Here is a 27,724-nt window from a genome sequence, read left to right on the forward strand (position 1 = left end):
CGTGGACGGTGCGGTGGGGCTGAGCTCTCAGACCCACCCTTGCTGCTGCTGTGCCCAGCATGGCCAAGGCTTTTGAACGCCTCTGCCCACCAAGCCTATCACCCCGGGGGACACAGCGCTATGTGATAATGGCCGTCTTGATGGCTTCACAGAGACTGGGTTTCCCCGGGTAACTGGGGCACTGTGACATCAGCGCCCCTCCGGGGGACCTGCTTTGTGACCTGGACGCAAGAGATGCTTCTAGCCTCCGGGCCAAAGGTTAGCCCGAGGGGCAGGGATCCCACAAACGGGGGCTCTGGCGGTTCCCGAGCCGGGTTTCTTCCAAACTGCTGCCTACAGGCGTGGAGGGGCCTTGAGATCACCCTCCCGGCTTCCCTTGTGAAGAGCTCCTGACCCAGCGGCTCCTGCCCTGCCTTTGGGGTTGTCCTGAAACCTGAAGGGCGGCTGGCGGAAAGGAAAAAAGTTTGTCTGTTTGTCTCTTCGCTGCAGCCTGCAGTCTTGGGGAGGGCTTAGCTTAGTTCCTCTAAGTTCCCAGGAGGTCAATGGGGGGGTGTAGAGGGAATTAAGTGGTTGGGAAGGTTGTTTTTTAAGGCTTACCAAATGTACTGGAAACACTGTGGAAAGATTTGCACTGGTCGAAACAATACCAAAGGTGATCGGCGAGAGCAGCCGGCTGAGTTCAGCTTCCCAGGAGAAGCTCTGCCCAGCCGCTGGATTCCCTGCCTTGGCAGAGAACTGGGGGGGGGGTTCTAGAGCCTGCCGGGGTTCCAGGCACATTCCCGAGAAGGTTAGGTGCCCAGGCTCTGGGCCTCTCGGCTTCTTCCCGCCTCCTGGCCTGACCCCGGGCCTCATCCACCTGCCGCCGGGAGCTGCCGCTCTGGCCTTCGACCGCGAGCTACGGGTATTCTCCTCCGTCAGTGGCGCTCTGGCTTCCAACCCTGAATCGAGGGCCCTACTTGCAAATGCTCCCCTGCCGCTCCCTGGCTCCGATGGGGGCTGGAGCTTCCCCTTCAGTGGGCAGCGGAGGGCCGCCCGGAGAAGAGGAAGGCCGCTGGGAGACGAGGAAAGCGCAAGACTGACTTACCTGCCCTTGTCAGGTTAGAACCGCGCCAGTCGACGGAAGGCAGCGGGAATCCAGACCGACCAGTCCAGGGGAAAGCCTGAGGCTTCGTGATCTGCAGCTCACTTCTTCGGATGTACGGTGCCGTGGGCACAAGTCTCAATAGTTGCAAACCATCCCATCAATAATCACCCTGCAATTTGAACTCTGCAGCACAGCGGTTTTCCTATCCGGCCACCCACAGCCCCTCCCCACCCCCAGCCGCCACGAACCCAGTTCATCAGCTCTCGGGTTTTCTTCCCCTATTCTCAGTTTGCTCAAGGAAGAAAATGTTGCAGTGCTCCCGCCGTGACCGAGGCGACTGGCTGGCTGGCTGGCACAGAAGAAAACATCCTTCTCCCGGCCAGCAACCAGGCACGGGGCCGCAGGGTGGAGGACCCGAAGGTCCACCTAGCCCTTTTTGTGCACAAGGAAGCACGGGGCACGGAGGGACAGCGCACAACGGTTCACTGATGCAGAGGAACCCCCCTGGCACACCACGCCAGGCCTCTTAGCCTCTCCCAAGAGGGGCTTCTCCCATTTCATGGTGTACAGCTAGTCTTCGGCTTCCCCCCCCCCCCCCGTTCGTTTAGTCCCTGTTCAAAGCTACCACTGCACTAAAAAAGGGGATTTATGACCCTTGCAGCATCCTGTGGTCATCCGATCAAAATCTGGCCGCCGTCGCAATATCCCGTGCCACCTTTAGCAACCCTCTGGCAAGCGAATCCAGAAAGGGGAAACCAGACCCACTTAACAACTGTGTTACTGACTTAAAAATTGTTGTGATTCATTGAACCACTGTGGGAAGGTCGTAAAAATGGGACAAAACTCACTTAGCAACTGCCTTGCTTAGCAATGGAAATGTTGGGATTGTGGTCATAAGTCGAGGACTACCCGTATTAGACGTTACATCTGGCATTTCCAGTTATTGTTCGGAGGGTGCGGAAATCACAGCCTAAAGCATCAGACAAGCGCTTGGTTTTGGGAGGGAAGCCGGGAGCCGCCAGCCTAACCAACCCGGCCCAATCCAGGAATAAAGGCCAGCCCCGAATGTTAGAGAATACCCCCACCCAGTGAGGGGTGCCCAGTTCCCCCCCCAAATCAGGGTGTCCTTGTCAGCCCCACAGCCTGTTACAGGTGGCTCCTGTCTTGCCTCTCAGCCCAGCCGGCTGCCCTCCCTGGAGACCCCAGCCCAGGGCAGCCTCACCAGCCCCTTCAGGGGAAGAGAGGAATTGCCTTCAACTGCCAGAATTCCCCACCCAGCAGAGCCCACCCGTCTTAAAAGGCTCAGAATAACAGTGTAAGGAGGGATCTTGGGAGGTCATCTAGCCCAACCCCCTGCACAGGCAGGATACATTCCAGACAAATGGTTTCGCCAGCCTCTTCTGGGCCAAAAGGTCGAGAAGCCCTGCCCTCGAGCAACCTGAGTGACTCTGTGCTTCAGAGAGGCTGTCCAGGGAAAGGCCGCCTCTCCTAGGCCGGGGCCAGGGGACCGAGTTCTAATCCCGAGTGTAAAGAGGAAATGTACTAAAATAATTGTGAAACAAATGTATTCTTGTCCTTAGAACAGACGCTGATCAAGGAAGCCATAATCCTGCTAGCGTAACTGCCCGTATTCCCCGGCGACTGTCTTAAAGAGGAATGTACTAAAGTCCTTGTTTAAGCAAACATAGTCTTGTCCTTAATGCAGATGTTGATTGGGATAACCATATCCTGTCTGTGAAACTACACGTACTGCAAGTAATTTTCTTCTGTAAACTATTTCCGGATAAGAATGTGTAGAATATTAACCACATAAGTAACAATGTATAACAATGTATTACTAGGAATTAGAGGTGTATAAATATGTCTGTTCATATGAGCCCTTCGGGGTTCAGACCTTGTGCTTCGTTTAAGCCTTCTGAACCTGTGCAATAAACCTTTCCTTCCTTGAAGAGCTGGCGGGAGTCTCTTCTTTCTACAACAACTGGACCACAAGCTGGCTGGGCCAGGCCCCCTCTTGGCCTCAGGGCTGTTGTCGCGGGGTGAAGAGAGGAGGGAATAGAAATTAGAATAGCTGGAAGGAACCTTGGAGGTCATCTAGTCCAGCCCCCCTGCCCCTGTTCAAGCGGGAGACCCTGTACCATTTCAGGGAGAGTTAGGCATGTTCTGGGGAGGGCCTTCTCTGTGGGAGCGCCAGCCCTGCGGAACCAGCTCCCCCCTGAGCTTCGGATGGCCCCGGATCTCCGGTCCTTTCGCCGCGGCCTCAAAACACTCCTTTTCCACCTGGCTGACCTGGACTGATTTTAATTATGTTTTTAATTTTTTAACTCTAATTTTTAATTTATTTTAATTTTAATTTATTCTACAGGGGCCTTTTTTAATTTTATCTTAACTTCTGTATTTATTGTATGTTATTGTTGTTAGGGCGGCATATAAGTCCCAATAATAAATAAATAAATAAATAAATATTTATAAAGGTGGGATTTTTTTAAAAAAAAAACACCTAAAAACAATGATTTTAAAAAAGTCTGGAACCGCCAACGTTCCCCCTTGGGCTGCCCCCTCACCCCGCATAGGGAGAGTCGTTGGCCATCCTGCGGAGGGCTACAGCGGATTATATTCATCCGGCCGAGGCGCTCTGCGTACGCCCCGAGGACCCCACGCCCGCGCCATTTCCCGACTCCGGGCCTTTCCACAGGCTTGGGCCCGCCTCCCGAGAGGCGCCTTTTGTCCTGATTGCTCGACAAGCTTCCCTACCAGTGCACTACGAGAAGCGCGAGGCCGATGATTGGCTACCGTGCCTGCCATTCTTCCCTATCGCTGCTGATCACGCCCGGCTTTCAACCGCTTGCCGCCAGGAGCCGAGCGATTCCTGATTGGCAGCTCAGCCGTCCGTCAGAAGGAGGGCCCGCCTTCGCTCGATTCTAAGCGCCGTGATACGCCCCTTCTCGGCTCGCCAGCTAAGCCAATCGTTTCCCTCCCTGCCTCCTTGAATTTGATAGGGCGACGGAGGCACGTGCGCAGCAGTTTCACGTGTCGGTCAGGCCAGTTGGATCCGGGGGAATCCGCCTCCCTCGTAAGCGATTGGCTGCACCGAGAGGCTTTCGCAGACGTCCCGGTTCCCTTCCATCACGGGCGTTCGATTGGACCAAAAGGAGGAAGAGTCAGGCAGCTCCTTTAAAGGGGATTGGCTTTTGGGAGTGGAAGGGCTGGGCAAGGGCCCTTCTAATTGGCCGCTTCCCGCACGTCCGGCCTCTCATAGGCGAACGCGATCCTTCTAGCACCGCCCCCTTTGGCTGGGGTCTCGCCGTCTCTGCCGCCCTGTTCTCATTCGGCTCCCGACGGCCGCAGCGGAAACAGCGGAGCCTACGGGATGGCGGCGGGCGAGGGCGGGGCCGATTCGCTGCCCCCGCCCTCCCCCTCCTTGCCCGGCCTCCTCCCGGGCCCCGAGCGCGCCTTGGAAGAAGCGGTGGTCTCGGGCAGCCTGTGCCTGGCGGGACGGCGCCTGAGGCACTTCCCCGGAGGAGCCGCTCGGCGTTGGGACCTCAGCGACACCACGCAAGCGGGTGAGGTGCTCGGCCACGCCCCCTCCCGGCCACACGCCGCCGCCCCGCCTCCCCCGGAGCCCCCCTGACCCTACTCTGGCCACGCCCCCAGCGGGTCTCTTCTGACTGCAGGCTCCGCCCTCTCGCTTATGCTCTGCGCGTCGGACACGCCCCCTACTGCGCCCCGCCCCCTCGAAGAAGCGCCCGGGACTTTTCTCCGGCTGCCGGCCGCTCCCCCGCCCCCCGGAGACGGGCTGGACTACAGTGCCCATCCTCCGCGCCGCCCGGGATGATGGGAGGTGTAGCTCAGCCACCGGGAGTCCCGGGCAGGAGGCCGCCCCGCTGTTTCCGCCCCTCGGGTTGAAGCAGGCTGCGCCCGTCCTGCGGCAGCGCTTCTCCCGGCGCCGAGGGGCAGGCGGAGGCTGCGCGGGTCTGGGAGCTTGGACCGCCCGGCCCCTACGAGGAGGGGAGGCGGCTGGAGGGGCCGAGGCCCCCTGGCGACCCCCGGGGGGAGGGAGCTGCTCCCGGCGGGGCTGGCGGGCAGGAGGGAGGGGACCTGCCTTGTTCCCTGGCGGGAAGCAACTTTTGCGCTGCCGTCTCCTGACTTGCTGGCGTCTGCAGGGCTTTGACCGCTTCCAGGGGTGGCTCTGCCCTCCTTGGGCCCTCCGGGGTGGCCTTTTCGGTTGCGGCTCCCGCCTCCCTTGTACCAGGGTCGCCGAAAGCGGAGTTGCAAAGTGCACCCGCGTGTGGCAGGGATGTTCCGCTTCGCATGTGTTCCCTGCTACAGAGTGGCATTGTTTTCTGGACCGGTGCCCTGCTGTGGCTGGCTGGCACCCCCCCCCCCCGCCCCTTGTGGGACGGTCCCGGTGGCTGTGCAGGTGGCTTCCCTAGAGAAGCAGAGATGGAGGGCAAGGAGGAGCCGGATCCTTACAGGGGAGAAGTGACTCACCCGAGGCAGGCAGGGGAGCAGCTGCTTTCTGCGACCACTGGGCCTGCTGGCTCCTGGAATTTCTCCCCTGGGGCACGCTTGGCTCTGCTAGTGCCCCCGTGGCGAGAGCTGAAGGTTGCTGGCAGATCTCTCTGGCACAAGGCCCGGGGCGTCCCCATTGCCTCAGCGGTCAGTGGGAGACTCCCAGCCGGTCAGGAGGCAGGGTCGCCCTTTGAACCCGACCCCTTTGCAAGCCAGGAATTTCCGTGGTCACTTGTGGTGGTCAAGGAGGCAGGCGCCAGGAAGGCAGCCTGGATGGGTGCCAGAGGTGACCAGCGGGAGCCCTGGGTGCACTTGGGGCCTAGGCCGGGGGGGGGGGAGTGGGGTGCTTGTGGCTGCCCTGCCCTCCTGCCACCGGGCAGCCTCCCCCCTCCCTGTGCGGCTGGATTGCAGTGGGGGCTAATCATAATTGCTTCCCCACCGCAGTGGTAACCTTTCACCCTTGACCGTCCCCTGGGTGGCCTGGCTCTCGCAGCCGTGCAGGTGTGTCCCGCAGCATTGAGGGCCCGATCCAGATTGGAGGGGGCAGCCTCGGACTCTTTTTGCCCGTGATCCAAAGGCGGTGTGGGTCCCTTTGGACCTTCCCTGTAGTCAGACCTGCCTCATGCTGAGAGATCTCCCCATGTTGCCTTTGGGCTTGCTGGTGCTCCCGCCCCCCCATGCAGGATCTGTTAGATCACCTGGGTGCCCGATGGGTTCTTTTAAACCTGAACACAGGGCTGAGGTGGCATTGATCCCATTGGTGGGTGATCTGTGGCAGTGCTGGGGAGGGCACTCTCCCGGCCCTGCTTGACCTTCCTGGTACCGAGTCCGTGGGGGTGGGGAACAAGGAGCCCCTGTGGTTTTCCTCCTTTTTCTGCACCTGGCCTCTGGGAGGAGGGGTCAAGCGCAAAGCCCTGATTTGTGGGGTGCCGCTGGATGATGCTCTCGTTTGGCAGCTGCAGGAGGTCCCTGGGTGGGGTGGGGGGTCGCTGGTCAGCCTGGCGGATGAAGCTCCTCAGGCCTAGTATGCGGTTCTGCTTCAGAGCCTGAGGACTATTGGGTCTGAATGGGAGCTCAGCAAGCTTGGCCCTCCCGGGTTTTGGGGTGCCCCTGACAGCCCCCCAGCGCCTGCCCACCCTGTGCCAAGGGACGGAGCCGGTTTCCTTTGGATCGATGTCCCCTGTGGCTGGGGGGGCGCAATCTCTGTCGCAGCACCTGCTCTCTGGCAAAGCATCCCCCCCCCGAGGATTGTGAGCCCCTTGCCCCACCCGCCCTCCTGCGAGCCCCCAAATTCCCTGCCTCGGCCGGGGGTTCCGTGGGCCTTTGAGCTGTGGTGAGAGGGGAGGGGGCTTTCCCATCTGCTTGCTCGGCGTGTAAGGTGGTTTTTCTTGTTTTCTCAGATGGGGGGGGAGTGGCCCAGAGCCTAGAAATAAGTGGCAGTTAGGAGCACTTCCTTGTTCGACTGACGGGTGTCGGGAAGAACCGCTGACCCATCCGGGGCCTTCGGCTGTTTCCTCCTTTGGCTTCTTCCCTCCAGAAATGGAGCGTGGCCCGGCCCCCGCTCCATCCTCAGGCAAGAAACCCCCGGGGGAGGAGGCTCGGGCCTTGCCAATCACGCCAGGCCACGGCCGGCTGGCCGGCAGAAATCGGGGTCCACGTGAAAAAGCGGAATCTGGCTAAGCAGGCCATAAGCAGCCCTGCGTTGTCTCCTCCGGCATCTGGTTCGCCTCCCGATGTCCCACCGAAGGTTCGCTGACTTTGTTCCTGTCCGGAAGGAGCCGTGCGTGAGGGGCTCCCTCCGGCTCCCCCCTTTATGACACAATCCGTGGTCCTTTAGAGAGAGAGCCCTCAGGGCTCTCGTTAGGGAGATAAAGTTAAGGGATCCCGCCAGGAAAGGTCTTGAGAAAGAAACAAGAGGAGAGCTTAAGTAACAATTGTGGTTTGATGTGATGTTTGAATTAGGCATCGTGTGAAACCTGGATTGGCTGAGGTCATCCAACACAAACCCACATTGTGGTTTCTCGGTCGCATTAGAGGAGTTCTTGTGTTAATTCAGCTCATTCCAGTTTATTCTACAAGCCATGATTGGAGGCCACGGCATGACGTCCTGGGGGCACCTGTGTGTTTTAGGCTAGCGTGTCTCCCTCTGTGTGGAGACGCTGGACGGGGCGTTTCCCACGGAGAAGTTGGGCTGGCAACCTTTGGCCACAAGGCCGGAGGGAGGACCGGCTGGCTCAGAGCAGGGGCCTCGCACAGGCCCCTATTCTCCATCTGCCCCACTTCCAGAGGGGTGAGGAATTCTGGGAGTTGAAGTCCAAGCGTCTTAAAAGTTTACAAAGTGAATTCCTGGCGTGGATTAATGGGGGTTTGGCGCTTCTCGTCTTCGGATTTCTCCTCCTCTCACCGGGCGAGAAGCAAGATGGGAATCCAGAGCCGTAACACCAGAAGGCAGGAGGAGGATCTTATCCGCCAGGGACCCAGAAGATCATGTGGGGCTAGCGCAGGCCGAGCTGCCAGGGGGAGAGGAATGCTCCATTTTAGGCTCTGAGCGGAGTTTTTCCTTGCTGAGTCCAGCTGGCTCCCACCGGCAGGTCTTCTGGCTGTGGAAAAAGTGATGGGGGGGAGCTGCAGAGAGAGAGAGGGAGGCCAGCCCTGCTGTGGGGCTCAGCTGCAGAGTAACTCCCCAGGAGGCATTCTTGCTGCTGCTGCTGCTGAGCCCCACGGGACCTCTGGGATATCTGGGGGGGTGGGTGGGGGGGAGGGCCTTCTTCGCCCTGGCTCAGCTGCGGCTGGGGGGGGGGGGAGAAGGGCTGGCTCCCTTCTGGCGGGCTCTGCCCTGTCCAGCCGCCCTGGGCTGCTCGGCTTGAAGGGCCCAGGAGGTGCAGGCCTGGCCCAGCGGTGGGTGACCTCTTTGGCCCCCGGCTCAGGCCTCTCCTTCTCCTGGAAGCCCCCCACCCAGTGGGGGTGAGGAGGGAGCTGGGGGGGTGTCCAGGAATCCCGCTCTCTGGACTGACCCTTGGCCTGCCCGGACCTTTGCAGCCTGTTGCTCTTGAGAAAGGAAAGGGGGGGGCTGGCTGTGCTCCACAGGCCAGAGTTCAAGGCCGGGGAGGGGGCACGCCTCCTCCCCCCCTTTTTCTGGCTGCTTCTGCTGCTCCTTCTCCTGAGGCTGCTCAGGTCTGCCTTTATGGCACTGGGGTTCAAGCCCCCCCTGCTCTCGGTTTGAAGGGAACCCTTCCCTGGGCCCCCCCAAGAAGCCTTTCCTGCCGCAGGAGCCGGTCTGGCTCCCCGTGGCCTCGGGGCCCTTCCATCCCTGGCGGGGCCCCGGCGTCAACTGTGCCGTGGGGCCCTGCAGAGAAGGGGCTGCCATCCCCGGGGGGGAGCAGAGGTCACGGGCAGCACAGAGCCCCTGGCCCATGTGAGCTTTGGGCAGCTGTCCTTGTCCTCCTAAGAGCTGGGGGGGAGCCCCCTCCCCATTATTACTCAAGAGCCAACAAGGGAGGTGGGTAACCTCCTTCACCTGCCTGGTTTGCCAGGAAAGTGGTGGGGAGAGCAGCTTCGGGTCGGGGGTGGTGGTGATATAACTCTCCCATTTTTATGGGTGTGCACCCCAAAACAAAAGGAGGGAGGCTGGGGGGGCTACTTTATCAAGACACTTTGGTTCCACGCCAGGAATCCATGCGGAAGAGGAGTTCTTTTGTCTCCCGGAGGTGGGGGGCATTTCTCTTGGGCTGAGGCTTCCCCCTCCCAGTTGTCGAGGGCTCCCAGGCCCCCCAACCAGGAGTGGGTGCCTGTCAGTCTGAGCAGAAACAGCCGGGCATTCAGCAGGCACTCCCTCCCTTCAGGGCGGCCTGGTCTTTTGCCCAGAGAGGACTGCCTTCCCTCTGAGTCGCTCCGTGGGGGGGGGGGCAAGGCAGCACCCTTGAGAGAGTATGAGCGGTGGGAGGGCGGGCAGGCGGGAAGGGGGCGCCTGAGCCCGCACAGAGAGTGCACAGCCGGTTCTGGTCCTAACTGAATGGCTCCCTTAGGCAAGAGGATGAAATCCACCCAGCCGGGCTTCCCATCCGAGCCCTCTTGCCATCCTGGTGCCCCGCGGGGCCCTGGGCAGGAAACGCTCGCTTCAGCTTCTCGAGGGGGACGGCCGGGGTCAGGCCGAAGTAGCCCTTGCAGCGGACGGAGGGAGGCTTTCTTCGGCTTCCAGGGGAACGGATTCTGTTGATAGGTGACGCTTCTGGGGCGCCCGTCTTCCCTGCCAGGATTGCAGAGGAGCCCCGGGGGAGGCTACCTTGCTCACCAGAGTCTGGTGAGGTGGGTCCCCCTCGGGGGAGAACAGGGACCTTCCTCCGAGAGGGTGGCCGGCTTTGGTCGGCACGTCTGCCCTTGTTGTCATCTCGCCTCCGGATGTCTGAATGTAGAAGGCCTGAAGCTGTGCAGGGGGACCCTGGTGGCACTGCTGGTGGGTTTGCCATCATCTCCAGAGGAGACACACTTCACCTGGCTGGGGGTGCCAGGGAGGCACCACGCCTGAGGTGTGGAAGGGTGAATCTTATATTCTGAACGGGTCAGATGGAAAATGCATGCCGGGCATGTCAAAGGGAAGCTGGGGAGTTGGGCAAGAGGGCCTTGTGTACCAGGAAGTGGCCTCTTCCTCTTTGCAGCCCCACAGAGAGTCCTGGGCGTGGCGAGGACGACGGGGGTGGGAAGAAGGAGGAAGTCCCTGGGGGGGGAGAGGCAGGTGATCGGTTCCTGCTGAGGAATCTGCCGAAGGCCTTGTGGACAAAGTCCCTGGGGCGGGTTCTCTGCCCTGCTCACCCTGGCAGGCGCACAGTTGCCCAGGAGACGTTGCAGCCCTCCCTCGCCCCAGGGCGGCCCTGGGCAACCCCCTGCCTGCCAGGCTTACCCAACTGGTTCCTGCCAACAGAAGCCCTGGCTTGGCAGTGCGGTTGCAGCTGGTGGAGAGCTGAGTTTCTCCTGCTCTGGCTTGGTGCCCTGTGGGTGCTTGGCCTGCTCGGAGGGCAAGGGGGCCCCTCGGCATCCCCCCAGGCGCCTCCTTCAAGCCAGGCAGTGAAGAGGAGCCGGCTAATCGTAATCCTCCAGATCGGCATCCTCCAGGGATCCAGGGTCTTCCAGACCGATTTACCTCGTGCCCTGGCAGGCCAGGATGGGCCCAGCCGGCCCTCGTGTTCTCCCCCTCCTTCTGATCAGTTTGGGTTCCCTGCGACTGGATTGGATCGGGGCTGCTCCCCACCCCCAACTTCCCTTTGACATACCAGAAGCCTGTTGTGTGTGTGTTTTCACTTCCTGCTGCCTCCTGTGCAGCTTTCCCCTTTCACCACCCACACACACACACAACGCCTTTCAAAGGCATCAGAAGTTTAAAAGCCTGCCAAGGTGCTGCGCAGAATCACCTTGTACGGTCGACGGTGGCATAGAAATTTAATAAATAATAATAATGTGGCAGGATCTGGAGACGGCTGGAAAGAGAAAGTGCCGGAGAAGGAAGAGAACAAAACACAATGGCTCGTTCTGTTTGTAGAATTTGTACCTAGCCGACAAACCGTCCTCAACGGCACTTGGTCCACACGGAGAGAAGGAAGCCGTGGGGGACCAGGAGGTTCCCGCTCAGGCCCGGGATTCTCCAGCGTCTTCACGAGCCATCTAGAGGGGGGAGTAGGAGGGGAACTCGCCCAATTTGCAGATGACACTAAGCCGGCTGGGAGTGCCAGCGCCCCAGAAGACGGCCTCAGGAATCCAAAAAGATCCTGACAGACTGGAACGAGGGGCCCTGTCAAAGCGACGTGACGTTTCATGTGGAGAAAAGCAAGGTGTTACACCTGGACAGGAAAGACCAAAGGTACAAGCGTGGATTAGGCGAAAGCAGCAACGGTGAGCGGGACCTTGGAGTCCTGATGAACGATCCCTTCAACACGAGCCAGCCCTGCGTGGCAGCAGCCCAAAAAGCCAATGCAATCCTTACAAGGATAGGATCAAAATCACGAGAATATTAGTACTGCTTTTTAAGGCCTCACCTGGAATCCTGCATCCAGTTTTGGTCACCACATCCCAAAAACGATGTTGAGACTTTGGAACAACTGGAAAGAAGAGCAACTCAGACGATTAGGGGACTGGAGACAAAAACAGTTGCAGGAATTGAGCATGGCCAACCTAGAGAAAGGGACTCAGCGTGACACGATAGCAGTCTTCCAATATTTGAGGTGGGGGTCAACTTATTTTTCAAAGCACCAGAAGGCAACCCCCCCCCCACACACACACAGACAATGGATGGAAACTAATCAGGGAGAGAAGCCACCTGGAATTAAGGAGAAACTTGCCAAGAGTGAGAACAGTTAACCAGTGGAACAGCTGGCCACCAGAAGAAGAAGAGGCTAGACAGCCACCTGTCTGAAATGGCATAAGGTCTCCTGGTGGTGCAGGGGGTGGACTAGAAGACCTCCAAGGTCCCTTCTCGGCATTGACAAATTCACCACCAGTCGGTTGCAAAGGCAGCTTAGCTCAGGTCTTTGGGAGGGCTCAGCAGGCAGACAGAAGGGCCAAGTCCAGTCTGAAGATCTGGCTGAGGGTGTGAAGAACCATAATAAGAGGAAGGGTCTCTCTTAGTTTAAGCTAGCCAGGGCGGCCCGAAGACCCTGGCATGAGATCTGGCATCTCGGCATCTCCTTCAGGATACTGATGGGGCTCCTGGCAATTTTTGTTGTCAAAGCGCACACGATACGAGCGGCTCATTTTCTTCTCCACCAACCTAAACCCGGAGCAGCTTCCTGGCCCGCTGGTGGAGTCGGGGTGGGTGTGTGGGGAGGTGGGGTCTTCCCCTTCCCGGTCAGCCCATTGCAAGTTCGAGATGGCGCCCGGGCCCCCGTGAAGCCAGGAAATTGGTTGGAGAAAGCAGCAAATGCCAACAGGAGGTGTTGCAGAAGTAAAGGAGACGGGTGGCTAGCCAGGCCTCTGGGCCACCCACACAAGTTCTCCAGAGGTGCAAAGCAAAGCTGCTCGGCGCATTGCAGAGCAGAGGTTGTGGGGAATGTGCCCCGCCCTGCTGCGCAAGCCCCACGGGTGTGGTTCACGCTGCTTGGGCTCTTTTCGTGTGCCTTGATGAGGGTATTGTTTACGGCTCGATACGCACCGCCCTTCCTGGAGCTTCTGATCGGCAGAGGAAGAAGGGGCAGAGAGCTGCCGTAAAGCCTCCCTCCACTTGCCCAGCACGACGGTGCCAGAGCCCCAAGCTGGCCGCCTGGGAGAGCATCTGTCCGACGGACGGGCACAAGCGTCCCGCAGCCACCCAGCGCGCCAGAGAAAGGAGGCAGGCCGCCTGCCCCACACCTTCCCGCAAAACGGACGGCCACGTGGCTGTATCCAAAAGGGCCTGACCACTCAGCCCTACGGCTGAGAAATGGACAGGAACGTGGCCGGAAATGTCTCGGAAGCCACCAGCAGATCCTCCTGACAGCCCCGGGCCTCCTTGTAGCGCGCGAACCAGCAGAGGCCCTTCACAACAAGGAAACCAAAGGGCCCAGCAGCCCCGGAAGAAAAATCTTCAGAGGAGGGTCCCGAGGCTCCTTTGTTGGGGGGGGGCTTCCCTTCTGAAGGTGGCTGGAGGGTAGGGTTACCGTTATGACGCCCGAGCAGAGGGACAAAAATCTTATGGCTGGGCCTCCTGGTGGAGACGTGCTCTTGGCTTTCGGAGGCTCTCTCCGATTTCAAGAGTTTGTTCCGGTTCTCTGGTCCTTGCCAAAAATGGAAAGGTGGATGTGGTTTGAAGGAATGAGGAAGAGCAGAACCTGCTGACTCGTGGAGGGGGCCCCTCTGCGGCGCTTGGGGGAGGCCTGGCTGGGCCGGGACAGCTGCCAGCCCCTTTGCGGAGCCCAGAATCTGAGTTCCCGGCATTCAGATCTGGATGTGGTGCTGATAAAACCTCTTGCTGGCTCGTTTCTCTCCACTGGCCTTGGGTGGCCGGTGACCTCTCCTTCCTCTCTCTGCACAAGGCCCCGGCTGGCCCCCTCCCCTGTTTGCAGCAAGCGGGGGTCCCCAACACCATCTCACAAGGTTACGAAGGGGCTTTTCATGCCCTTCATGGTGTGTGTGTGTGTGTGTGTGTGTGCGGGGGAGCTGGCAGGAGCGCCTGAGCAGTTGTATTTTCCCAGTTCTGGTCTCTCGCTCTTTAGCCCCCCCCCCAGATAAAGGGCGCTTGCTTTCCAGCCAAGCCTTCGGCCCCTTCGAAACGCTTCCCTGTGTCGGACCGGCTGCCCCCCTTTTGCCCCAGAAGGAGACCATCTGGGCGCTATTTTTAGGCCTTGTCCGGAGTTTCTGCTATGATTTTCCTCTCGGCTCCCCCCCCCCAATGTAATCTCTCGCCTGGGTGCCCCAGGCGAGGGGCAGCTGCTGCTTCTGATCTGGGATCTTTGTGGGCAGCTGCAAAACACTCTGCACGGCTGGGAAGGATCCGCTTCCAGCCGGCCCTTCTCTGCCGCCCCCACCCAGTGGAAATCGGGGAGCAGCAGCTGCCCAGCGGATTCCACTCCGGAAGGGGGGAGTCACAAGTCCTGCTCAGAACCACCATAAAGAGGCCATTTTGGCATGCAAAGACTTCACGACTGCTGCTGTCTTGGCTGGGGGCCCTGGCAATTGCCTCTGTGGGGCAGAGGTCAACCTTGATAAGTCAGGTTTCTAGTCCTCATGGCTGCCTGGAGGGCCTCTGACCGGCCCTTGGGCTGCCCTGAAGCAGCCGGGGCTGCACGTTCACTTTTGCTCCCGGTGACCAGGAGGAGGGCCTGGCCTGCAGCCAGTGACCGGCGAGAGGAGACGCCTGGGGCCCTGAAGCGGCCGAGGGCTTTGCACTGGGGACTGGGCTGTGCTGGGAGGGAGCGCAGGGGGAGGGTGGGAGGATCCCCCACCCCCTGCCCTGAAGCCGGAGCTGAGCCTGGGCAATGAAGGGATTGGGAGCAAAACCTCCCCCTGCTCCAGAATGGCGGGGGGGGGATCAGGCAGGGCTGCCCCAGGGTCCCCACCTGAGCACCAGTTCCTGGGGGGGCAAAGCTGTCGTCCTCCTGGTGGCTACAGAGACCCCAGAGACCCCTCAGGGCCTTCCCTTCCTGGGGGGGGGGGGTCAGAGAGGCCCTGTTGTGTCCTGCCCTGCTGTTGGTTGGGAGTCCCACTGAAGGCTCAGCTGGAGCATGGGGGGAAGGGGCCAGAGGACAGGCACAGGGGGGGGAGCTGACTCAGAGGCAGGAGCCACTCAGGTAAGGCCATGAAGTTGGAGGTGGACATTGCCCCCCCCTTCCTTGGCTGAGTGTTTCAGACACAAACCTCAGCCGTCCAGCAGGAGCCCTTTAGCCGCCTGAAGTCGGTTGTGGTTTTGACGGTCTTTTGATTGTGACAAAAATGTATTTTTGCTCCTCTTCTGGTTGTAGCTCGCTAGATTCCTCCCCGCGCCTGCGTCTGTCAAATAAAGCATAATCCTAATAAAGACAGGCAGGGACGCAGTGGCTCAGTGGGTTAGGACGCTGAGCTTGTCGATCAGAAGGTCGGCAGTTTGGCGGGTCGAATCCCGAGTGCCGCGTAGCAGAGTGAGTGCCTGTTACTCGTCCCAGCTTCTGCCCACCTAGCAGTTCGAAAGCACGTCAAAATGCAAGTAGAAACATAGGGACCACTCCGGTGGGAAGGTAACAGCGTTCCGTGCGCCTTTGGCGTCTAGTCATGCCGGCCACATGACCACGGAGACGTCCTCGGACAAGCGCTGGCTCTTCGGCTTTGAAACGGAGATGAGCACCGGCCCCTAGAGTCGGAAACGACTAGCACGCCTGTGTGGGGGAACCTTGACCTTTTACCTAATAAAGACAGAGTCATAAACGTTGCCTGCGGGTCTAGCTTGTGCTGGGGTGTGGTGCACAGGAAAGCGTGGAGTGTACACAAGCACAACTGGAGGGTGTCTCTTGTCTGGGACTGTGGTACCTCAGGGCCCATCATCCCCAAACAGCCCAGGCCAGCCCCTTCTGGTGGCCAACTTGCTTCAGCTGTGAACCCTGAAGGAAGCCGGGTGGTGGCAGCGAGAAGCTCAATGAATTGGGGGGGGGCCAGCTCTCTGCACATGCTCCAGCAGACGCCCAGTGTCAGTCTGCTTGCCACCCTGAGGAGGGCCACGGGGTCCTGGGTGAGCGCAGGGCCATGGCTTCCGAGTCTGTCAGGGGGTGCCTTGCAAAGATAGCCTGAATGTCCTTCAGGGTGCCCCCCCCCCCGGGTCAGCAGGACAGTGGCCCTCTGTGTCTGCAGAAGGCCACGTGGGCAGCCGGTCTGTCGCTATTGTTCAGGTTGGGATGGGGGGGCGGTTGGCGCAGTGCTACCATCTACCAGCTGCCATCACTCTCCCCCCCCCCCGCAAAGAAAATCTGCATGTGATCACATGGTTGAGGAGAGGTAAGCTACATTAGGGATGGTTTGCAGTTAGATAAGGGAAGGATTGGGGCTGCTAGTGGTATATGACGGGTCTTCAAACGTGGCCCTTTTATAACTCGTGGACTTGCAACTCCCAGAATTCCTGAGCCAGCCAGGGTTGCCTACCCCTGGCTTAGGTTGTCTGGCCATTACATTGCCCTGGGTTTATTGCTGAACACCGTACCTGCATTGTAGGGTTTTAAAAACGGCTTTTCATGTAACTGAAAGGGGCGCCAAGCTCACCTGGCCAGGTGGCTCTGGGGGAGCTGCTTCTGGGCTCCCTGGATGTGCTGGAGCTGCTTCTAAAGGTAGCAGCTGCTGCCTCCAAAACATCCCATCGGCATTGGGTGCAGCGTCTCGGAGGTCCGGTCTCAGCCGTTCTTGGCTCTTCCCTGCCCCCCTCCCCAGAGGCCCCTGCAAGAAGCAGCTTGCAAATCCCTCTATCTGGGCCCTGTTTTTCCCACCGCCGGACGCAAAGCCCTCTTCCCCACCCCAGAGAGCTCCCCGGCTGAAAGTCTGGCAGGCTTCAGGGTGGGGGGGGGGTTCCCCGTTTCCCTGCAACAAGGGATTTCTTAAATTGAGTGGGCTTCCTGGAAATGGGAGTGACTTCCCAGGTGGGTCCGAGTTCAGCATGCGAGATTATTTTCTTCTGTGACCCCCCCCTCCCCAGCCAGAGAGAAACATTAGTCTAAGACTCAGGGGTCTCCCAAGGGTAGCCGGCTGGGGAATTCTGGGGCTTGAAGCGGTCTTATTTGGAGAGCCCTGGCCTCATTCAAGCTTCTCCCTCTGAAGGTGACAATATCTGACTTAAGCAAGAGGCCGGAAAGTTCAGCCTGTGCCAGGTGAGGCACGGAGGGAGGGAAGTCCCTCAATGCCGCCTTTTGTGGGTGTATGTGGGGGGGGCATGAGGTCTGGCCGTCATTAGGGAGAACCCACCGCTGTGTCTGCGTGTAGCTTGAAGGGCAGGGCTGGGCTTGTGCCTTTAAAGAGCAGCGACCCGAGTCAGCTCGTTGTGGGTGTTCCAACGCTGGAGAGTGGGCAGCCATTTGTCTGAAATGGTACAGGGTTTCCTGTTTGAGCAGGGGGCCGGACTAGATGACCTCCAAGGCCCCTTCCAACTCCGTTCTTCTGCCCAGGGGCGGAGTGAGCCCTGGCGAGGCAGGGGCTGCAGGATTGGTGGTGAGGGATTTTCTCAGAAGCTGACGTGGCCCCTGAATGTGCTCTGAGGCTGGGGAGCGTCACTCGGGGAGGACACGCCTTGGAGAAAGAAGCACCCACCCCCCTCGCGGAGGGCCGGTGTCCAGCTGATCCGCTGGGTTTGCTGGCAGGGCAAGGGCTTGGCGGTCAGTTCCCTTCCAAAGAGGAAGTTGCTTTTCGGGAGCCCGTGAACGATGCAGATCAAGGCTGTCCAAGCAAATGCAGATTTTCTCGGACCTCCTTGGCCCTTAAATAGAAGGTTTCATTGGCATTGCCTGCTCAGAGGTGCCCACCCAGCCTCTCTTCCTTGCAGAGAGATAAAGCGTCAGGCCCTTCCAGGCTTGGGTGGACCCACAGAGGGGCCTGGGGAATGAGGGGGGGGGCATGTCGTAACAGGGCATCTTCCCCTTTGGGTCCCCGGCCCCGTCGTAGCTCCCCCTGGAAAGGGTCCCGGGCGTCTCACGACTCTCCGCCCGCACAGATCTGTCGCGGAACCGCTTTGCCGAAGTGCCTGAAGACGCCTGCCACTTGATGTCCCTGGAGGGGCTGAGCCTGTACCACAACTGCCTGCGCAGCCTCCCTCCTGCCATCGCCAACCTCCAGGCCCTCACCTACCTGAACGTCAGGTACCCAGGGAAGGGGGGCAGCTGGCGGGCGGAGCAAAGGGCCAGGTGGGCTCTCGGGCGCCTTCACAGCCAGCCTGCCTTCCTCCCCTCAGCCGGAACCAGATCTCCGCCCTGCCCGCCTGCCTCTGCCGCCTGCCCCTCAAGGTTCTCATCGCCAGCAACAACAAGCTGGCCGCCCTGCCGGAGGACATTGGCTCCCTCAGCAGCCTTCGCCAACTGGTGGGTGTGCCGGCCGCGGAGGGTGGGTGGGCGGGCGGGAGAAAGGCCCCAGCCCCCCACCTGGAAGCCAGAGAGAGAGAGAAGCTGCCCAGATCCTCCCGGCTACAGCGCAGCGCAGAGCCCTCTTGGGGCCGGCCTTGGGCAACGGGGCTTGGAGGGCTCTTGGGAGTGGCTGGCACGCCTGGGCCCTTCCTGCCTGCAGTCTCTGCTTTTTTTGGGGGGGGGAAGGGGGCAGGGGCTTCACTCGGTTCCCTTTGTCCCTCCCTGACCAGGATGTCAGCAGCAATGAGCTGCGGTCCCTCCCGGGGAGCATGGCAGGCCTGGAGTCTCTTCGGGATCTCAACGTTCGCCGGAACCAGATCACCGTCCTGCCTGAAGGTCAGCGGATCTGCCCGCTGGGCTCTCCGGGCCGAGTGCCTCTGCTGGGTGCTGGGTGCTGGCTGCCCCCGGAGCCTTTACGACCCCCCCCCGTTTGCCTCCGCAGAGTTGGCCGAGCTTCCGCTGGTGCGGCTGGACATCTCCTGCAACCTGGTCACTCGCCTGCCGGTCTGCTTCCGTCTCCTGCGACACCTGCAGTGCATCCTTCTGGAGAACAACCCCTTGCAGTTCCCCCCTGCTCAGGTAGGCAGCCGGGACGGCCTGGCCCGGCTCCGTCTGGAGCCCCCCTGAGCGCCGCTGCCTTTCCCCCGCATATGGCCGGCCCCGTCCCTGCCGGGGGGCCCTGGCCCTGGGGTGCTTCAGGGGTGGAGGCTGGTGCCGGGAGTTCAGTGCCACCCCCCGAAAAAAAGAGGAGGAAGAAAATAAATGAGAATAACAGCAAAAGCAGCTGATAGAAGCGCCGAAGCTACCCGTCCATTTGAAGCCGGATAAATTAAGCCGCGGCAATTCGATTGGCTAAGCAACGGATGGAAACTGATCAAGCCACCTGGAATTCAGGAGAAACTCCCTGACAGGGAGGACCGTGAACCAGTGGAACTGCCTGCCACCAGAAACCGTGGGCGCTCCATCCCTGGAGGTTTTTAAGAAGAGGCCGGACAGTCCCTTGTCTGAGATGGTACTATAGGTTCTCCTGCTTGAGCGGGGGGCTGGACTAGAAGACCTCTAGGGTCCCTTCCAGTTCTGTTCTGTCCTAATCTTTGAGCCGTCTAATTTACGAAAAGAAGTGGGTCCAGAGATAGAAAAGAAGGGAGCCGATGTTGGAGTCACTAGTCACGGGGGATAAATGGGTAAATAACAAATTCTGATTAAATAAGAAATGGAAAAGGCCTACGAAGAAGCTACGGTATTCAACCTGAGCCCGTCGCCCGTATTTGAAACATACCGAAGCCTTCAAAATCTTCCAGGATAAAGGAAACGGCGTCACCTGCCACCCTCGGGCAGTGAAACGAAGTCTAAAATAAAACAAAGGTTGCTATAACAAAACGAGGAAGAGCCTCTAATTTCAAAGTTAGCGGAGTAAGAGGAGCCTTGGTGGAGCAGTGGGCTAACGCCTCCTTAAGTAACACCAGCTGCCTGCCATTAGTGCAGGTTCGAGTCCCACCAGGCTCAAGGTTGACTCAGCCTTCCATCCTTCCCAGGTAGGTAAAATGAGGACCCAGATTGTTGGGGGCAATTAAGCTGACTTTGTAATAATGCCGCTTGGGGTGTGTGTGAAAGCCCTAATAAGCAGGCATATACATAGAATGAAGGCTACTGCTAAGCTTGTAAGCCGCCCTGAGTCTTCGGAGAAGGGCGGGATATAAATGGGATCAAAATAAAAATAAAAAAATAAAGAGGAAACGGTGGGCCTGGGTCTCGCGCTCTGCTGGAACAGCGCCTGTTCCTCCCGCCTCGGAGGGCTCTTCTCCCAGCCCCACGAGAGGAGGGGGCTGCCCAGCTGGGCTCCCGGCCTTGGAGGCAGAGCGGTCAGGAAAGACCCTGGAAGAAACACGAGCGCTTTTTTGCCGCAAGGTGCGATCGCTGAGCCTCTTCCACCAGCCCCGGGTTTCCTCCTCCTCCTCCTCCTCCTCCCAGGCTGAGCCTCTGCTCCAGCACGGCCCATCCTTCCAGCGGCCCTGGCTTTTGGGGGGGGGGGCTCGTCCCACAACCTCAGCAGCCTGGAGGGCTTCGCCTGGCCCTTGGAGATCCCCTCCTCGCCCCAGCTGGCCGGGCCAGGGAGGACTCCTGGAGGGATGCAGGCCCGGCCGCTCCTTCCAAGCGGCCGGGCTGGTCGTTCCGGATCTTGACGGGCTCCCGTTCGTGCAGGTCTGCCTGAAAGGGAAGATCCACATCTTCAAATACCTCAACATGGAGGCCTGCAGCAAAGGCCGGCCGGGCCTGGCAGAGCTCGCCCAGGGACGCCCCACCAGCTTTGGCACGTGGTAAGAGGCCGAGGGCGGCCCTGGAAGGGGATGCCGGACACCGTGCCGGTTTCGGTCGGAGGGAAGGGCCTTGGCGGTGGCCGGAGTCTCATTCTCGGTGCCGCCTCGGCTTCCTTTCAGCCTCGCGGAGGACTTCTACCCAGCCCGGCAGTACGGGGGCCTCGACTCGGGCTTCAACAGCGTAGACAGCGGTAGCAAGCGGTGGTCGGGGAACGAGGTACGTGGTGCCCTGCAGGCCCGGTGGGTGGGGGCCCCTCGTCCTTTTCCCCCGCTGGGGGAGGGAGCCTCGCCGTGGCCAGGGCTGAGCCCTCCGTGACCGGGGGCCTCTCTCTCCCTCAGTCCACCGACGAGTTCTGCGACCTCTCCTTCCGCATTGCTGAGTTGGCCCGCGACCCCAAGCAGCTGAGGGAGCAGCGCGGAGGGGCAGGTGAGTGCGCGGGGGGTGCCAGCTTGGCCGTAGCTGAGGAGGGCCGGAGAGGGTCGGGCGGCTGGAGCCCAGCTCTTCCTGCCCCCCTCCAGGCGATGCTGGCGAACTGGAACAAATTGACTACATCGACAGCAGCTTGAACGGGGAGGAGGAGGAGGAGGAGGAGGAGGATCTGCTGGGGGAGGAAGAGGTGACGGGCCCCCCTCCAGCTGGGAGGGCCAGCAAGGCGTGGACCGGCCCCCCGGGGACGGCGTCCCACGAGGTAAGGCAGCCACCTTGGGGTCCCTCTCCCTTGGCCCTCGGCAAAGTGGCTAGGAGCCTGTTCTGGGAGGCCCCGGAAAGCACTCCGAGGGTCCTTGGGGCGTGTGGGAGGGGGGCAGGCGGGAAATCCGCTCCTCCGCACTGACCCTCCTGCGCCCGTCTCCCACAGGAGCCCCAGAAGCCGGCCAGGATCCCTTCCCAGAGAGCGGGAGCTGCGGACCCAGGGCTGACTGGCAGGTACCAGCTGCGGGGCTTTGGGGAGCCCGTGGGAGGTGGGGCCTTGCCCAGCCTTCCTCGTCCCGGCCCTGCCAGGAGGGGGCTGCCCCCCTCCCTCCAGCAGTTGTAGGGCCGGCTGCTCTTCTGCTGCCCCCCTCCTTGGCTCTGCGGACTGGGTGCTTTGGGCCCCCACCGCTGGCTCGGCTTGGGGCCCAGCCCCGGAGCAGCTCCCCCCACGGACTTGCTGCCTTCCTCCCCACTCTTCAGGAGCACCAGTGGGGGGCCCCTCGCCAGGCCGGAGGTCTCACTGGAGGAGCGCCGTCGCCCTGAGCTCCTGCAGCTGTGGCAGGAGAGGGAGCGCCAGCAGCAGCAGCAGCCGCCACGGTGGAGCCAGGGGGCAGAGAGGCCGGACAGGTGGTTGCCTGGGATGTTGGATGGGCACCTGCGGCTCCCGGGCAGCGGCTTGGCAGCCCTCCAGCTGGTGGTCGGTCCTTCCCCCAGTCTCCAGAGCCCGTGTTGACTGGGGACTGGCGGTTGGCATCCTGTCCAGGGGCCTGCGGGCACATGCAGGGGCAGCTGAAGCCGCTCTGCCTCCTGCTGGATGACCAGATGCCCTGTGCCAGGCTTTCCACTCCAGGAAGGGCCCCTCCAAGCTCTGGAAGGAATTGGCCCCCTCCCCATTTGCTCTCTTAAGCCATTAAGGGCCTCCCAGCTGGCTCCAGCCCCCTCCAGCATTTGGGGGGGCTCTGGATCTCCTGTGTTCTCTGCCTCGCACCCTGTCCTCCCCCTGGTTCCTCAGGAGGGGCTCCGCTCCTTCCCAAAGGCCAGCGCTGGAGGGCTGACCCAGGGCACCAGGGTCCCAGTGGGGGCTGGCCGGCTCCTGTCCTGAGGGCGCCTCTTCCTTCCTTCCTTCCGCAGCAGCCTGGCAGAGAAGGGCAGTGTCCTCCCTCGGCTGAAGCCCCGTGGCCAGGTAGGAGCAGCAGCAAGTGCTGCCTTTGCCCCTGGAGGGGAACGTGGGGCTGGGCGGCAGGGGGAGGGAGCCGGCCGCTGGCTCAGCCCATTGCGGGAACCCCGGGCCTTGACGAGAAGGCCGAAACGGTTGGTTTACTTTCACCCTGCGCATTTGAGAAACTTCTGTGCTGCGTGAATTCAGCCAGTGGGTCTGGGGCTGTGCGGGCAGGGCTGTGGGACAGGGGTAGCCCCACCCAGTCTCGGCAGCCACCCACTTGGGGGCCATGCTTGTCCAGTGGGCAGAGGTCTGGGGAACTCCCTGGCTCTGCGCCCCATCTGAACGCGGGCCCTGGGCCCTGACCCCCCCCCCTCTTTCTGTGGCCTTGCAGGCAGTCAGACAGCCGGCTGGCTCCCCCAGGCACAGTCCATGCTCTGCAGGTAGGTCCCCCCCACACACACTTATTTATTTATTTATTTATTTATTTATTTATTTAATTAATTAAATTTCTATACCACCCTATTCCCGAAGGACTCAGGGCGGTTTACAGGGCAGCATAAAATACAATATAAAAGATAATATAGAATTAAAATACATTAAATTAATTAAGCCCAATTAAAACAATGTTTAAAAAAGCTAAAACCCCTTCAGTCCAGTCCTCCCCCCCCCCACTCAGGAGCTGCGGGAGCTTCCCCTCCCCCTTCCCGGCTCTGTCCTGAGGGCCAGGGGGAGGGAGAGGGGAGAAGCAGCCGGCTCCTTGGGTGGGTTGGGGGTCTGTGGCAAGGACTCGGCTCCGGGGATGGCTCAGCCTGCCTCCCAGGCTCAGGGTGTGCTTCCCCCTCGGGGTGGGCGGCGTTACGTGGAATCCGGGAGAGGAGTTGGGAGGAGGGAGAGGAGAGGCAGCTGGGCCCGATTGGCCCCATTTTTCCTTCCGCGCCTCTCGCCCTTTGCAGCTGCCCACCTGCCGCTCCAGACGCTGGTCCCCGTTTTTTTAAACTTCATTTTGTACTCTCGATACTCTCAGAAGCTCCGTTTTTCACTTTTCCTCTTGGCCCATTTACTCTCGCTTACGCCTCTGGAGCTGCTCCTTCCTTCGTTCTCTCCGTACGAGCGAACGTCGCACGGGGCGTCTTTCCCACGGGCTGCTCACTCCTGCATTCACTTCACACACACACACACGCACTCTCTTTCGACACGGCTGCCTGTTCAGTGGCCCTTTCCCACCGGACCCAATTTGCGTAGTTCTGCTGACACCCCCAGCTTTCCCCTTGGTGTAAGTGGGCCGGCAGAGGGGGAGGCCTGCGTCTGTTTCCCCAGGCGGATCCCCAGAGAGACCACAAGCAGCCCCTGGTCTGCCGGGAAACCTCAAAACCTCTCTGCCCACCTGGCCCTGGTCCGCAGGCCGCCTTCCGAGGTGCCGAGAGTCCCCGAGTGGGTTCGGTTTGCGGCCCCTGCAGTCTCCGCTCCGTTTCCCTCCGCCCCCCTCCTCTTCCCGACAACTCCTTCTTCCTTTTCTTTCATTTCACTGTGGCCCCTTTTTTGGCTACTGTGAGCCCACCCAGAATTGTTTGATAAATTAAATAAACGCCCTTCTGCCCGCGCCCCACCAACTAGGTGGTGTGTGTGGTGCGCGGACACACACTCGCCCCCCCCCTGCTGCTACAGTCCTGTAGTCCCTGGCCAGCCTTGACCCCCTTCTGCCCCTACAGACCCTCTGCTCTGCCAGAGCTCCAGTCTTGCGCCCCGCGATGCCAGCCTGGCGCAGAGGCCCTCCAGCTTCCTCTTCCGCTCTTCGTCTCAAAAGAGCATCCAGTGCACTTCGGGTGAGTGTTCGAGAGAAGCCAGGGCCGCGAGGCTCTTCTTCCACGTGCCCGTTGGCAGGCCTGGGCGGGTTGCAGGAACAGGGAGGAGGCTTTGAGCCCCTCTGGATCACTGGGAAGTGGCTGCCGATGGGATCAGGAGGGGCCTTGAAAGGGGGAAGAGGAAAGAGTGGGGAGCCCGGGTTAGGAAACGAGTGCGAGACGGTTCAGGAATTCAGGAATGCTCAAGATCCTGATTGCTGAGCCAAAGCGGGATCAGGAAGGGATCCGTTTTGCTCCAAGTGCAAAACCTGCTTCAAGTTCTGAAGGTCCAGATAACATTTCGAAGCGGCTGGCACAAAACTCCCTAATTCACTGGGGGGGGGGCGGAGGAGGACAGTGTAATCCAGGGGTCTTCAGACTTGGCCCTTTGGTGACTTGTGGACTTCAACTCCCAGAATTCCTCAGCTAGTGTGAGGGAACGATAACCTTTGGTGACTTGTGGACTTCAACTCCCAGAATTCCTCAGCTAGTGTGAGGGAACGATGACCCTTTGGTGACTTGTGAACTTCAACTCCCAGAATTCTGGGAGTTGAAGTCCACAAGTCATAAAAGGGCCAAGTTTGAAGACTCCTGGTGTAATTCAAGTTGCAAGATTGTTAGTTTCAGCCACTTTCAGCAACGGCAGCTTTGGCTTTCCTGCAGGGGTCTGGTCTGCCTGGTGGGGCTGAGAGGGGGCGGCCCTTGGAAGCTGGTTGGATCCTCAGTCACCCTGTCACGGCGATCTTCCCAGGGACCGCAGCTCCCCAGAGACAAGCTTGCCCTTCTGGGGGGGGGGGGGCAGCCAGGCCCAGAATTATGGGCTTCCCTGAGCGCTGCCAAATTTCTTTCCAGACTCCCCACCTCCTGATCTCAGCAGCCCCTCGCGGTCCCGTGCTGGATCCCAGGCCCCAGGCGAGCAGGAGCTCCTTAGCCAGCTGCGCAAGGTACGGGTGCTGGTGGCTTTGCCCCGGCTAGGATTTGGGGGGACACGTCTAAGCAAGGTGTCCCCAAAGCCAGACAGTAGCTTCCGCGTTGAGGTGGCAGCTGGAGTTTGGGGTGTCTGCCAGAGGGAGGAGTTGCAGCTGGCACTCAAGCTTCTCTTGCCCGCTGCTGCCAAGGCTTGGCCCCCCCCGGTCTCCAAGGTAGCCGTCAGCCTCTGGACCGTCTCTCTCCCCTCCCCCCAGGCAATTGAGTCCCATCTGAACCTGACGCTGGCAGAGGACTTGGGCGAGGCCCTGGCTGATGGGGTCATCCTTTGCCAGTTGGCAAACCGTCTGTGCCCACGCTCCGTGCCCTTCATCCATGTGCCCTCGCCTGCTGTGGTGAGCCTCCTTGGAAGCGGGCATGCCTGTGTGGGAGAAGGGGTCTATTCCTGCCGCAGGGCGGCCTCGGCTCCTGTGGCCCTTGCCCACCGACTCTTCTCTTTTGCCACAGCCGAAGCTGAACGCCTCCAAAGGCCGCAAGAACCTGCAGAGCTTCCTGGCCGCCTGCCGCCAGCTTGGGATTCCCGAGGTGAGGCTGGATGGGGAGTCCCTGGGGGATCATTCTAGCCCCCTCCCCACCCTTTCGTTCAGGGCCTGCTCTCTCACCACCACCCCAGCAAAAGCAGGCCTCTGCCGGCCCCTCCTTGCTTTTGTTCCGTGTTCTCTTAACATTTACGTGTCCGTCTTTCTGTGCCTGTGTTCTCTCGCCTGCCGCAGGTGTCTCTCTGTGGTGCCCCAGACATTGCCCTCCTCCTCCAAGGCAACGTCCGCGGCTTCCTGTGCCTGCTGGAGGCCCTGCTGCTGCTGCACCCAGCGGCAGGGGGGGCCCTCGCCCCCGCCGCCCTCTCCGGCCACCTCGCCGGCTTTGGCGTCTTCTATGCCTGCGTCATGTTGCTGTTGTACTTTGCCTATTGCCAGCTGTGTGGCTTCTGCTGCTGCTGCTGAGTGCTCGGACGCTCGTCCCGATGGCCGCCCAACTGAGCAGGACCGCCCAGCTCCCAGCAGCCCCTGCCCTTCCCGCTCAGGGCGTCTCCCAGAGGTTCCGGCCCCAGGCAGAACGTCCGTGGAGGTTCTCGGTCATCCAGCTCGTAGCAAGCTGCCCCTTGCTAGGGACACGTGTCCTCTGGCTTCAGGCCGTTAACCGCCAGCCCAGCTTCGCTCAGCCAGGCCTTCGTTCTTCACGCGGCCGAAGGGAGCGGGGCAGCGAAGAAGCCCAGGCCATCGCCCTCCCCTTCTCCAGCCAGGGTCCCTTGACCCTTCTGAGGCTGCTGGTGCCTTCTCCCCAGAACCTGCCACCGTGGCCTTCTCTCCCCTGTGCCCCTTTGGCTCCCCTTCCCAAGTGCCTCCTGGGGCAGGATGGCCGCGGTGTGCCCCGCCCGGCAACGCAAAGGCCTCCGCCTGTTTTTGAGCTGCTTCAGGCGTAGCAACTTTAAGAACAGCCCCACTTTCCCAGTCCCAGTGCGGGCTCTCTGCTCTTGTGGCCGAGAGCTGGTGCCTCTTCTGGCTTTTTTTTATTTTTTATTTTTTATTTTAATTCCATTTATATCCCGCCCTTCTCCGAAGACTCAGGGTGGCTTACAAGCTTAGCAGTAGCCTTCATTCTATGTATATGCCTGCTTATTAGGGCTTTCACACACACCCCAAGCGGCATTATTACAAAGTCAGCTTAATTGCCCCCAACAATCCGGGTCCTCATTTTACCTACCTCGGAAGGATGGAAGGCTGAGTCAACCTTGAGCCTGGTGGGACTCGAACCTGCACTAATCGCAGGCAGCTGGTGTTACTTAAGGAGGCATTAGCCTCCATTAGCCCACTGCTCCACCAAGGCTCTCTCTTTGCAAGGAGGCCTTCCTGGCTGTTCTGCACTCTCACACGAGGGCCTTTGGCTCAGTCTGGGCAGGCGGGCAGCGCCCTTTCAAGGGCCGTTGGGAGACCTGGGCGCTCCCTTGCCGCAACAGCTGCCTGATCCTGGGCCAGACCTGGACCCCCTCCTCTTCCTTCGGAGGCCGCCTTGCGCTGGAGTCCCTGCCTGGGGCCTTCTGTGGAAGAAGGGGGGGAGCCCCCCCCCGCCGTGCCTCTGCCCCCCCCCCCCCCGCACCACCAGCTCCTTTGTGGGTTGGTGGGTCTGGCCCAGTTCAGTGGAAATGCCTTAATGGGAGGAGGCGGCTCCCCTTCCTGGCCCAGCCCCTCCCTCCCTCTCAGCTGCGTTCCCCTTCTTCTGCCTTAAAATGTACGTTAAATTATATATTTTGTACACGCACCCACACAAACCTATACATATATATATATATTTGAAGATTCGAGAACTGTGGGAGATTGTGAAGATTTGTGTTTCTACCACTTTGTACCATATTGTAAATATTTTATTTATCGTCTTCCTCCACGCGGGAAGAAGGACTTCCGAGGGCTGCGGCTCTCCCCCCTTCCCCCCCCTCAAATGCGTCTCTGTCTCCGCTGCGCCCCCTCCCCCCGCTCGTCTATTTGTTGAAAAAACAGCCAAAACACGGTTTTTTCCAAGCAGAACCGCCGCCTCGGCTCGCTTTCTTGCTCGCCGGCGCCGAGGGGCTCTGGGCGAAACCCCCTGACCGGCGCCTCCCTCCCTTCCC

At 60.4% G+C, this 27,724-nt stretch overlaps 1 protein-coding gene across 1 annotated transcript; it reads left to right on the plus strand.

The window, feature by feature from the left end:
- Positions 1–4,398: 4,398 nt before the first annotated feature.
- On the plus strand, positions 4,399–27,698 carry LOC308676202 (leucine-rich repeat and calponin homology domain-containing protein 4-like). The gene is made up of 18 exons (XM_081341978.1): positions 4,399–4,647; positions 17,718–17,862; positions 17,955–18,081; positions 18,354–18,459; positions 18,566–18,702; positions 20,326–20,441; positions 20,562–20,658; positions 20,781–20,868; positions 20,961–21,130; positions 21,299–21,366; positions 21,613–21,759; positions 22,264–22,315; positions 22,686–22,734; positions 24,004–24,117; positions 24,988–25,079; positions 25,320–25,457; positions 25,570–25,647; positions 25,836–27,698. Exons 1-18 carry the CDS (start codon positions 4,455–4,457, stop codon positions 26,061–26,063), a joined length of 2,145 nt encoding a protein of 714 aa, XP_081198104.1. The 5' UTR covers positions 4,399–4,454; the 3' UTR covers positions 26,064–27,698.
- Positions 27,699–27,724: the final 26 nt, after the last annotated feature.

This window comes from Vipera berus (assembly GCF_964194415.1).
Source record: "Vipera berus genome assembly, chromosome: W".
Lineage (NCBI taxonomy): Eukaryota > Metazoa > Chordata > Lepidosauria > Squamata > Viperidae > Vipera > Vipera berus.

What these genes read in the sequence shown, in the direction of transcription:
- LOC308676202 (XM_081341978.1), top strand. Translation starts at nt 4,455, where the DNA reads ATGGCGGCGGGCGAGGGCGGGGCCGATTCGCTGCCCCCGCCCTCCCCC. An exon ending in GCACAGTCCATGCTCTGCAG is followed by an intron (nt 22,735 to 24,003) that starts GTAGGTCCCCCC and finishes CTGCCCCTACAG; the next exon opens with ACCCTCTGCTCTGCCAGAGC. An exon ending in ATGTGCCCTCGCCTGCTGTG is followed by an intron (nt 25,458 to 25,569) that starts GTGAGCCTCCTT and finishes CTTTTGCCACAG; the next exon opens with CCGAAGCTGAACGCCTCCAA.